Source organism: Augochlora pura, chromosome 10, assembly GCF_028453695.1.
Source record: "Augochlora pura isolate Apur16 chromosome 10, APUR_v2.2.1, whole genome shotgun sequence".
Taxonomy (NCBI): domain Eukaryota; kingdom Metazoa; phylum Arthropoda; class Insecta; order Hymenoptera; family Halictidae; genus Augochlora; species Augochlora pura.
In genome coordinates, this window is record NC_135781.1 from 32,616,104 (window position 1) to 32,629,353 (window position 13,250).

General features: G+C 44.0%; 1 protein-coding gene across 6 annotated transcripts in view; it reads left to right on the plus strand.

Moving 5' to 3' along the window:
* Positions 1-13,250, plus strand: part of LOC144476475 (nucleolysin TIAR) — a 680,102-nt gene that overhangs the window by 594,836 nt on the left and 72,016 nt on the right. For all 6 annotated transcript variants that reach the window (XM_078193491.1, XM_078193490.1, XM_078193489.1 and 3 more), the window contains one exon: positions 10,664-10,739. In XM_078193491.1, the coding sequence (XP_078049617.1) occupies positions 10,664-10,739 (76 nt within the window). The remainder of the gene's footprint in view (positions 1-10,663; positions 10,740-13,250) is intronic.

Genomic DNA, 13,250 nt, shown 5'->3' on the forward strand with positions numbered 1-13,250 from the left:
GGGGGGGAAACGGCGCGTTCTAATTCGGCGGAACGGCTCTAATTCGCCGGTAAAATCGAACGAATTAGGGGCCGCGCGACAATGCAAGTCGCATAATATCGTAAACATTATACGCGTATCACGCACCGGTGCAGAGGAACCTCATAAATTTCCGATACTTGGCCAGTCGCCCGAACGAATTCGGCGCCGACGAAGTTCGCAAAATAACGCCAGCTAGCGCGCGCACTCGCTCGGGTTTCGAGCGAGCGTAATCAGCAACGCGTTATCGTTGAGGTGGGTGGGTGGGGTTGGCCCTCGCCTACGAATCGCTCGCGCGTAGCCTTTTGTACCGGCCAGGCCGCGGACAGTACGGGGAGCAATAAATATGTTATTAAAATTATCATAACCCGGCGGCGAGCGTCGCTAAAACAGCGCGATTTTGCAGTTAATTTTCCAGTTATCTAGGCAATAATCTCGCTCGCCGCCGTGCAACCGGTTAACCCTTTGGTCATAGAGGTGAACGACGAAAGGGGGATGAGGACGATAGGGGCGAAAAGTAAATCAGTGAACAAGGGGTAAAAAGGGGCTTATAATGGCCGGCGACGCCGCGCTCTTACAATGGCAACGCGCCTCTCTCTTTCTCTCTCTCTCTCTCTCTTTTTCTCTCTCGCGTCGAGCAGCGTTTATTAACAGGCTTTTCCCATCGAGAAGTGTGATTGTTTTACCTTAATTTTATTATACGCCGGACATTGTCGGTGGTTCGACGATCGTGTTTGTTCGACTCTCCGGCGAACGATATTTTACGCTGCCGGCTGTGCGCGCCGTCGGTAGACCGCGAAACTTTACGCGCCCGTGGCGTCTACCCGCCGATCATCGATAAATCGAGCATTTTAATCGAGCTTAATAGTGCGGACGCGTTGCCGCGAAGACGACCGACGACGGATACCGTCGCCGACACCGTTCTCCTTCCCCGTAAACGATGAAAAACCAGTGAATGATAAAATAAAGCCGGCGCTGAAAGCATCTGTTGAGAAAAGAAAATTCGCAAATTTATGGATTTTCGATTCGATTAACGGCGCGAGTGGAAAAGACTGTAAAAATTACGGTATATCGCGAACAGCCATCGCTGTTAACGACGCGACGATTGCTATCGGACGCGATAATAAACTAACCTCTAAGGCAACCACGACGACTCCGTTAATTTCGCGACAACTGAAATCCCCCGGTCGCCCGGCTCTGCCTTCCGCGAAAACAACGAATTCCAGTCGGCCGTATCGCGGGCGAACCATTGTCACGCGGATTTCTAAAGAACTCGTGTATGCGCCGCGCGCGACACGCGCCGTACACCCTGTATAATGCGGTGCGCCGCGATTCTCGATCGATGGAATACGCGAAAAGAAGAGAGGGAGACGGGGGACGGAGAGTGAGAAAAAGGGGAGAAGGAGGAAAAGAAAGATGGGGAGGAGAAAAGAGAAGGCGAGAGATGGGAAAGAAGAGAGCGTGGAGAAGAAGAGAGAGGAGGAGAAGAAGAGATGGAAGAACAAGAAGAGAGAGAGGAGAAATTGAGGGGTTGGGAGAAAGAGAGAAAGATTCAGAAGAAGAGAGAAGGAAAAGAAGAAAGAGAAGGAGAAGACGAGAGAGAGAGAGCAGGAAAAAATGAAAGGTTGGGAGAAAAAGAGAAAGAAGGAGTAGAAGAGAGAGAGCAGGAAAAATCGAGATGGTGGGAGGAAAAGGGAAAGAAGGAGAAAATGAGAGAGAGAGAGAGCAGGAAAAAATGAGAGGTTGGGAGAAAAAGAGAAAGAAGGAGAAGAAGAGAGAGCAGGAAAAATCGAGAGGGTGGGAGAAGAAAAAGAAAGAAGCAGAAGACGACAGAGAACAGGGAAAATGATAGAGTGGGAGAAAAAAGAGAAAGAAGAGAGAGCAGGTAAAAACGAGAGGCTGAGAGAAAAAAGAGAAAGAAAAAGAAGGGAAGGAAAGAATCGGGGTGGCGGTAGCAAAAGAGAAACAAAGAGAGAACCAGAAGGTATGGAGAAAAAGAGAGAGCAGAAGAAGAGAGCAAGGAGAAAAGCGAACCTAGAAAAAGATAGAGAAGGCGAAGAAGAGAGAGGTACCAAGAGAGAAAATCCAGAGATGGAGAAAGGGAGGGCGGGTGGACGGAAGAAAAGGCAGGTGGTAGTAGCGTGGAAGGAGCGGCGGGAGGGACCGGGGGAGGGTAGGAAAAAAGAAGAAGAGATGGAGGAACGTTGAATATCTCGGTAGCCCTTGAAATAAGCCATCGATGAACTAAACGGCAGAGTTATCGCGCTGTCGGTAGAAACCATTCCGGTATCGGATGAAAATGAAAGGGAAGGCCGGAGGGAGGAGGACGGGAAGCCCGCGGAACGGGAAGAGGGAGGGGGAGGGAAGAGTTTGCTTACTTTTCACTAAGTGCACTCAATGCCGAGCGCGCGAACTAATTGTCGGTGGGGGATAGGTTGGCCCCGGCGGTGGTGGCGATGGTGGTGGTGGTGGTGGTGGTGGCGGTGGTGGTGGTGCGCCCCGGCTAGGTTGGCCAGAGGTGGATAAGGTTGGGACAAAGTCGTGTGCTCGCCTGCTACCCAGGGACTCTCTCCAAGATTCTCGAGTGGGCTTCGATTTCGAGATCGCGATAAATGAAACGGGTTGTCGTGGAAACGTTCTCCCCCCACCCCCCTCCTTGCCACCGTCTCCGCGGAGCGATTCGTATTTTTATCCCGGTAAACCGCTTATTAATGTCTCCGAGGGCATCACATGAGCGTCTAACTTTCTCTCTCTCTCTCTCTTTGTCTCTCTTCATAGCTGTCTTTCTCTTGTTCCTGCTTTTTTTATTTTTTTGTTAGTCGACGCATTGTGCGTCGAATCGGGCAGACTGCACCGCAAACGTGAAATTAGTAGAAATAGGTAAAATGATTTATTCTTGTTTTTAAAAATAGTTTAAGAATTGAATTTAAATAAACCTTGACAGTGGGGGATTAAAAAGGAATTTTTTTATAAAACGCAAATTATCGACATAACCTATATTTTTAGTACTATATTTCGTAATACTATATGATACAATAATACTATACAATACTATAATACTATACAATACTATAATACTATACAATACTATAATACTATACAGTACTATAATACTATATTTATAATATAAAATACTATATATTATTTTTTTTATCCGCGTCTCATATCTTCCTTATAATTAAACTACGGCGTCTATTGCTGTATCGACGTATTTGTTAAGTCTCCGCTTTATCCTCTCGCGACTATTAAATGAAACGCAGCCGAAGCATCGCGAAAAGCGAAGGGGAGACATTTAGTTTCGGCTCGTCGCGACGGGCGTCGATTTTATAGATTTCACGAGCGACGTCTTATTTAATTCGTCGAAATTCATACTTCGCCGGGAAAACGGGTCCGGAACGGAAACGTCGATTCGAAACCGGGCACCCCACTACTCCCCCCCATCCCCCTGTCGGATTGATTTATGGTGCTTATGAAATTTCATAGTTCGTGATGTGAATAGTTTCAATCAAGGTACACGCGTGACTAAAATCGGCTAACGTGGATTATTTGAGATTCCCCGCGCCACGAGTGAACGCGTACGTACACACACACACGCGCACACACGGCGGAGGTTTTTACTGTTCCATGGTATTTTTCGATCTTGAGCACACGTTGGAAAATATATTTGCGCCGCGCGCGCGCGCGCAAATGTTCCGCGATTGAAATGTCCACAGTAATTCCATCAAATAAATTAATTTGCTTACCCCGTTCACTTTTCTCTCTCTCTCTCTCTCTCTCTCTCTCTCTCTTTTTCTCGATTTCCCTGTCCTATTTGCATTACATCCGGGCGAAATCTTCGTTAAAAACGGCGGGAATATTAACGGAACTTCGAACTGTATTTATCAGTCAATCAGAGTCATTGAAATCACAGTTATTATTCGCCTTCTGTTTTGAACAATTAACGAGGAACGATGTATCTTTTAAACAGGATTAGAATAGGTCATTCCAAACCCACTCCTTTTTAATTTCCCAAAACTAGTCCTCCACTATGCGATATTTGCAACTTCCCAAATAATTTTGGAAGTTGTTCTTTCTTCTAAATTGTTCCAAATACAAAGAACTCGTTTTGTTACCATCAATATTACAAAAATGACTTCTCAGATCAAACAAGCTCTGCCGTATACTAAATTAATTACCAACCTCGATCACTGTTTCGAGAAAAGTATAAAATATTAACCCCCTCGCGCGTAGGTAAAACCGCAATATCTCGGCGATGTCCTAGAGCTAGCTAACACGATGCACGGGGAGGGGGGACGAGGGGTAACGTAAGAGCGGGGTTGATAACTATCGAGCCCGGCAAGCACAGGGTGACACTCCTCCGCTCAAGTTGTTAGGGGAGTAGATTGATGAAGCTGAACCAACGAGCATTCACATGGCCGACTCCCCCGGAGACCCTCTCTCTTTCTCTCTTTCTCTCTCTCTCTCTCTCTCTTACTCTTTCTGCTTTCTACGCTTTCGGAAATGATATTCTTCGGCCGTTCGGCTCCCACCTGCCCGCCGATGATAAGGACAAAAGATTCCGAGTCGGTGCAAAGATTCCCGGCTGCTGACGCGTTTTCCTTCCTTTTTCCCTTTTCTTCGCGGCTCTCTACGCGCCGCCCACGGTAATTAATGAGTTCGAGGTCTCTCCCCTGATGACGACAGGAAAAACTGCTTAGGTGGTATCTAGCCGGCGAGTACTGACAGCGAATGAAAAAGTATTGGAGCGGGGGAAGGGAGGGGGAGGGTGGAGGGTGGAGGGTGGAGGATGACGGTTAACGGGCGAAAGTTTCGTTAGTTCGGAACACGGTCCACTGATAAAACGAAGACAAGATTTTGCTGGTCCGAACCGCGAACGCGGTTCTTGCTGTTTTATATGCATACCTCGGCAACTTTTCCGAACTTCCGTTATTGAAAACCGAGAGCTGCCTTTCAATTTAACATTTTTTTTTTTTTTTTTCTTTTTTCGACGACCCCCGTAGAACCGCCCGGCCGGCGGCCGTGCTTCCGGGCAGTTTTAATCGTTGCAAACAAAATTGTTTCTTTCGACGAATTTCTGACCCGCGAGCCTCGCGCTGCCGCGTATTTTACTCGTCCGTTTGCGAAATAGAATTTCTAGGAATTTTTGTTACGGTCTCGGTTACTCGCGAACTTTAGAATATTATTTTTACGAATATTATTTCGTATTCGAATATTATTCTCATACGCTGTTTTTCACGAATTGGAATTCTAGTTTCCTTTGTCTATTGTAAAAAATGTTGTAAAAAAATCTATCACAAATTCCTTTGATGTTATATAAAAGGATGATTATTGAAAAAAAGAGTATAAAAATCGAGAAATTCTTAATTTTCTCGCTATATTAATATCTGCATAATCTGTACCTAAAACCTAAATCCATAAAAATTCGTAACCTAGTTACAGTACTAAACATCATTTTTTAATCCTAATTTTAATTACACTACTGTCACATAAATATACAATATAATCAGCCGATATTATCTCATTGATTTCTTAAAACAACAGTCGAATTTTCAAGCATCCCAAAATATTATTTCTCAAAATATTACACCCCGATTTCTTATTAATAATAAGGAACACGCGTTCCATATCCACTGAAACAGAATTAAGGATCCGTGGGACGCGCAAGTTCGACCCCCCATTTCCGTGATCGGTTGCGTTTACATGCGCGGAATTACTGTAATTCGATCGGACGAAATATCAGTTAGATCCCAGTTAGAGAATTCCGTGTACCTAATACCATCAGCCTCATAATTACAGTCTATTAATGTTGAACAGAATTGATTTAACGTATATATATCTATATATATATACGTTGCTGCTAACGAAATTAAACCCGTAATTCGATTAAGACAACTGACAGAGTATTAGCGCGCAGGTCGATTTACTAATTCCGCATTCCGTCTGAACTCGCGTTTATATCCCGTCCTGGAAAAACTGTTTCGAGACACGCGCTACGTCACGCTGACGTTCATCGTTGAATACTAGATTGACGTTAAATATCAAGTGAACGAAGTAATTTAATTGCTTTCGCTGTTCCACTTCTTTTTCGTCGATGAGCCTCAAATTGCTTTTTATATTTTCAATATTTAATAATTAATATATTTTCAAGTTATAAGTAAGGTGTAGGCGCTGGATATCTCAGGGACGTCCATTTTATGTCTGTTTTATGTTTTAACGCCTTAGGTCCTGAAATGGACGTGATTAAGACGTTAAAAAGAACAAGATTAAAACTTCTCAGAAACGTCTAAAAGACACCTTATGGACGTCTTCAAGACGTCTTATTTTAGACATTAAAAGGTACGAATAGGTCCTCGCCTAATATTACCAAACAATTTTCGTTTCTTCGTCATTATTATATTGTTCAGAGGGTTAAAAGCGTCTCGAAGACATCCTCCTATCATCTCCATCCATTTCGTTCCGATTCGCTATCGCCAGTCTCGCGAGCATAATAAATAAAATCCTCGGGAATAAACAAAACCGGCGCGAGATAAATGATCGCGGATTGAAAGGTGTGGAGAGAAGCAAGAGCCAGAAGGGTGGGGGGGGGGGGGGGGTGCACAGGTAGCACCGGACACGGTTGTCGCAGACGCGCAATTTGAATCATCGACTTCGCGCGAACGTTTCCATTCTGACGTTGATCGCGCCGTGCCCGGCAATAAATCCAGACTAACTCTTTATCCTATCTGGGCTTTGTCGTTTCGGCGGCGGGAAAAGCTCCGCCGCGCCATTGTCGCGGCCGGCTGACTGACCAAAGAGGAAAGAGGAGGCGGAGGAGGAGGAGGAGGAGGCTGTCGGCCAGGACAGCTCTACCGATGGAACTTGAATTAAATTTCGAGATTTATCGCGTCAATAACCGTGCATTAATTTACGATTTTTAGCGGTGCAAACGTAAATCTACGGCCGCCGCACCCCCGGTCGAGGGGGTAGGGGGTAGGGGAGGGGGGAGTTGGCCGGCACCCATCGGGGGACGATTGTTTCGTTCGTCGCGTACGGAGCACTCTCGCGCGCGCGGAGTACAAACGAGAAGAGGGAACAAAAAAGAACGAGGAAACCGTCGGCGAGGGGTGGTCGAGGGGGTGTGTGGGGGCCGAGAGGGTGTGAGGGAGCATGAGGGGGTATGAGGGGATCGTGAGGAGGGTCGGTTCGCGGCGCAGGGGGGTTGGGACGCGCAATGAGAACGCGGTGCCGAGGGTTCCCGGCTATATCGTATGCGGAAGAGGGTGGGAGACTTGAAGTGTGGGCAACGACATATGCGACTGGCGTGCTCTACATCTAACTTATATTGACTATTACTCATGTTCGTGTATACTGTGACATTCGCCGGCGCGTTCCCACTGCGAAAGTCGCGGGGAAACAATGCCGCGCCTGGATTCGGAAACCATCGCGGAATACCTGAAAGGAAAACGCGGCCGGCGCGGTTGTTTTCGAATTTCGACCAGATATTTACCAGACTGCATAGCCTATACCTTTTTTAGGAAACCGATGACGACTGTCGGCCGTCTTCTACTTCGTTCAATAATTGGTTAAGGTAGATCGTCGTGCATTAATGACACAAATTGTAACACTTCTTTCTGCTAGCAATACGTTGCTTTATCTTGACGCGTGTTAGGTAAATTTTTAATGACGTCTTTTTGTTTGATTTCTTGATGAAGCTTCTGCGCTGGTATTTTGTATTATTTAGCAATGTTTTGAAGAGTGTATGGTAAAATTTAAATTAATGTTTGGAGACTTGGTAGTTAAATAATAATATTTGTAATCAGTGAAATAGAACAGAAGCTAGCTGTTAGAGGGTTAACTCTTTGCACTCAAGTGATGACTCAGAGACATTACTAAAACTATCTTATCACATTAAAAAATAATCTTAACATTAAAAAAATTTGAATATAAAAAGTCGACCTATTATTATAAATTTATTATTATAAATTTTAGTGACTTCGAGCCCAAAGGGTTAATATATTAATTTTTCCATTTCTATCTTTATATCTCCATACTTATTCTCCAATAAACTTTAATACATTACCAACAACGTCAAACAACTTAAACTCACAATTTTAATAATAACAACCAATTTAATAACACAATAAAGATTCTCACTCATATAAATATAAAATATTATAAAATAATCCTAACGTCAGACGTTTATTGGTTGTCAACACCATTCCCACGGTTCAATTGGTTTAATAAGGAAAAGCCGTGCCGCGCAAATCACGTGGACAAAGAGGCGGACAATGCGGAAGGGAACGGTGATATACCCGGGGCCAAGAAACTGACGCCCTATTGCGCCCCCCCCCCCTCTCCCTTCCCGAATCGCGTAATCTCGCTTACGTTCTCTCTGTCCTTTCGGCGAGACCCACCCTTTTACGACTCTTCTCTCCTTTTTGCCAGTTTTTCTCCGCTCCTTAGTTCTCAATATTTACTACCCCTTTTTACAATTTCATTCGGCCGCGTTACGGTGAACATTCTACCCCCCTGCCCCCCCTCCCCCCTCCTCAGCCGGGGGTCTTTTAACCCTAGTAACTTAAATCGGGTTAAACGTTTCGCGTATTACGGGGCACCGGTGATCTTTTTACAGTCGGGGACGCGTTTCATTTTGACGACGCTGTACGAAACGTACTACGACGAACAAGCATTGAGAGATCTGTAAACAACCCTTTCTTTGTTCGATGCGCGTTCGACGAATTTAATACTTTGGTAGAGTATTGTTTCTTGCTGGTGATGAAAGTAGATAATTCTTCTTTCACGTTGATTAGCCTTCGTTTGTTATTTAATATTTTCCACCCCTAGTAAAACTATGTAAAACTCGAATTCGAGTAGTACAGTTAATAATTATTAACATTATTATTATTTTCATTTCCATTATAGCAGTGATTTAAAAATTGCAGCGGCGCGTCACGTACCACCCCTGCTAAAACTATGTAAAATTCTAGTTCGAGTAATACAGTTAATAGTATTATAAAGACTAGAATGATATATTTTACACAATAATATTGCTCCCATTTTCATTTCTATGTAGCAGTAATTTAAAAATTGCTGCGGCGTGTCTCGCCCCTATTAAAACTATGTAAAATTCAGAGAAATATTTACAGTCTCTACCACGCAATAATATATTTAATAAAGCCAAAATTAATCTACATAATATATTTCCATTGGCGTGGTCGAGCAGTCGAATTCGTGCGCCGACTTCGAAGACCCCCCCCTCGTGCGGATATCGTGGCCGCTATATCGACGCGTCCCAAATTCTTTCGCGCAAAAGCGAATAGCTGAGCATTATCTATAAAAGATATTCTGAACACCGATATATGTCCTTGTAGTGGTTTGGGTCTGGCGGGGCGGTGCATAGCCGGCATTCCCATATCAAAAAAAAAAAAGAACTAGACCTCGGAGCCGGGGGTGCAGCACGCGGTCGAAGAAAATTCAGACGACCACGACGACGACGGCGTGGCGGCAGCGGCAGCGGAACGGCAGGAACCGGGACAAGGAATTAAACAGACCCATAACCTGGAATTTTATTCGAACCGCATGCCAGACTTCATCGGCCGAAAGAATACTTTATTTAAGCTGAAAAGAACGAGCCGGGGTTCGCCGCGTCCCCCCCTCCCTTGCCACCCCCTCTTCGGAGTATTCCTAATTTCGTCGGCCGGGCACTGGCTGGAATCTTAATTATGAGGAAGAATTTGAAGGCAACCTCCCCGCCCCCTTCCCCTCGTCCTACCAAACGGCAACCGGACTCTCGCCGACTCTGCTCCGCCGCAATGTTGTCGGGGCAGTTTTCGTGGGAATACAAATGCTTCGAAATTCGTCCGTCGCCGGCCAGGGATAAATTCAACTCTTCGCTCCGGGGTGGGTGTTATTAAATCGTAATGACGGGACAAAGGAAAATTTCACTTGGGAGACCGGGAAGACGCCGGCGCGATGCTCCATGGATACTCGCTAAATACGTTCCGCGCGCGACGGATAAACTGATTCGCGGCATTAAAGTGTTGAGCACCGGCGGAGGAGTTTTTAAGTTAATTGCGTTGGGTGGCGCGATTGAACGATATTGGAATTCCTGGTTGGACGAAGATAGTTTTATTTTGGGGGAGGTTCTTGTCCAAATGTTTAATTTTTGTAATTTATTGATGGCAGGATATATTGATATGTATAAAAATTTAAGGTTGCTGTTAGGTGATATTGTATTTAAATAGTAGATTAAATACATTGATTAAATAGTAGATTGCTTGGATGTGGGATTTTTATAAAGATAAATTGTAGGATAAGGGAGTCTCTATCTTATATAATTATAATATCATTACTATAATATAGTTATAATACTATTACCGTAATATTATTATAATATTATTACTACGATATTATTACAATATTATTATAATATTTTTTTTAGAGAAGCTTCAGACTCAATTAATCATTTTAGGAACACGAGATTATAAAAAATTATTGCTGCATATGCATCGCACCAATAAATATCTACACTCGCATATAAAATGATAATAAAATAGCACTGCGATTAAATTAAAGCGGCATCGAAAATTGAATTCAACTAACTAACAATACTGAATAATAACAATATGAAATTAATATCTAATGTTGGTATATCTTTTTGTTGCAGGGATTGTAGAGTCGTCAGAGATCCACAAACACTCAAATCCAAAGGATATGGGTTCGTCTCGTTTGTTAAAAAAGTGGTAAGTCACGAAGAACAATTCTTTTTCATTAAAACATAGTACTATCAATAGATAAAAATAAAAAAAAGAATTGATAAATGCACCTATTACCTTACACCCTTCTCAAGCCTACAAGCTCCACCACCCTTGAACAATAAGCAACAATAATCACGAACTCGGCGAAAGTGCTCGTACAATAAAGAATTCTTCTTAATCGAGGATCTACACACCGCGGTGGCAAAGTTCGGCGTGCGAGGATACTTAGAAAAATTTCTTTGGAATTGAAGTGGCTCCGTCCGGGGGGCGAATATTCGACGCCGCGGCAGCCTCTGGGAAATTTCGTGGATGTTTTCCGAACCACCCTGAACCCCCGCCCCCACCCGACCTCCGGCTGGAAGTTCGCTGATTAAATAAGGAAAGGGGGTTTCGCGCCATGATTTTTCGGGCGGGGGGGATGACGGCGAAGGCTCCGGGCCGCGTCCGGGACTTTTACCGCCAAAATCTGCCGCGTAAATCACGGGGGGCCAAGTTGGATGTACGGCCGCGAGAGTAAAAGAAGGCTTTTCCCCGCTTATGGCGAGAGGTTATTCGTCGGGGTGACTGGCCCGGAGGTACAGGCTCCCTCTTGTTCTCTCTCGCGCTCTCTGACTCTCTATCATTCTCTCTCGCTCTCTGACTCTCTCTCTCTCTCTCTCTCGCTCTCTATCATTCTCTCTGACTCTCTCTCACTCTCTATAATTCTCTCTAACTCTCTCTCTCATTCTCTCTGACTCTCTCTCACTCTCTATAATTCTCTCCGACTCTCTCTCTCACTCTCTATAATTCTCTCTCGCTCTTTCACTCTCTCTGCCTTTCTCTCTCGCTTGCTCTCTCGCTCTCCAGCCGGTTTCCCCTCTGTTTTAACGTTCTATCGATCTGGACCCACCGCCGGCACCTGTCCCACACCCACGGTATTACTATTGCCGAAGTATAAATTTTCCGGGTGTCTCCGTTAACCTCGAAGAACACGCGAAAATTTCACCCGGCGCCCGCTGCCGCCGAGCAGCCGGCGAACAAACCCCCCCCCGCCACCCCTCCCCCCCCCCCCCTCGCGGCTATATCCTACGGATACACGTACCTAAATCGGGCTTCTGATCACCCGACACACCCCTGCCCCCCTCTCTCTCTCTCTCTCTTAAGATGTACGAGGAAACGCGAATTCCCGGGATTCTCGCTTTCCCTCGACCTCGACCCTGTTTTCCGAGTGATCCCGCAATAAACGAGCGAAGCCATCCCCTGGTACGAATTAACGGCAAGAGAAAAGCGCCAAGGAACTGAGAACCTTTAGGACCGCTCTTCGCCAGGAATCGCTGTCTTCGAACTCGCGGAACTTTGTTCTCAACCCTTTGCGGACCAGAGATGGCTCTTGGTCGACTTGGTGTTTCGACAGGTTATGTTAAGGTGGGAGAAGTGGAAGCGACAGTCGGTGCTTATGTTAAGATAATTTGTATTTAAATTATACGTTTTGTAATATATAAATTATGTAATTGTGTATCATTGTATATAGATTGTATAAATTATATAAATTATATAAATTATACTTGCATTATAAGCAAATTAAAATAATTTCTATATAAGGCACTTTAATAGATCTGCGAAAATCGCTTCCAGCTTCTGTCTCACCTGGCCGAAAAAATCGTCGTCCTTAAAGGGTTAACAATTTACTAACCAATAGCTGATAAATTGTCATTTCGATCAGTAGCCTATAAATCTCTTATCAAGGCAACCAATAATTTATTAATAATTTATACCAAAAGATTTAATTTAATTTCGATTTAGAAGAAATGAATAATATTCGTATTTAACAGATCTTGCGTGAATTCTTTATCACGAGTCTTAATAAAATAGCTGAAATAAAAGTAAAATGAGCTGAGATATTTACAGTCAAATACCCGGTTGATAAAGTGTTGAATAAAGACAAGATCGTTGCGGAACAAGTGAAAAATGTATAGTCGGTGATGTACGAGGGAGTTTCGACCTTAGGGATGATCGCTGAAGTTGACCTTTCTGGGAAGCTAGATTAGTTCGCGGGAGGTCAAGTTTAAGAAATTTTGCCGTGGTCGAACTTGGTCTCTCCTCCACTCTATTTCTCCCTCTCTCCCTCTCTCTTTTCATTTTTCCTAGACTCTGCAGCGGCTTAACTTTAATTTAAAGAAAGTTTCGTGTATCTCGATTTAATCACGCTTTTATCGCGATTTTATCAAAAGTTGTACAATCTTGTCGCTTCGGCTGGCGAGTGTATGAAAAATGAAAAATGTTCAAAGGCCTTGGATTTAATAATTGTTAGACGAATTTTTAATCTATGCGAAATTTTATCGTTAATTTGAGAATCTCTGTTGGCTGTCTCTAAATGGTTTTTATTAGTAATAAAATATATTCGAAGGTCTCTGGATAGAATATAATAATTATTAGGCCAATTTTTAACCTACGCATATTTTTATCGTTGATTCTGAAAATCTCTGTTGGCTGTCTCTAAATGGTTTTTATCATTCC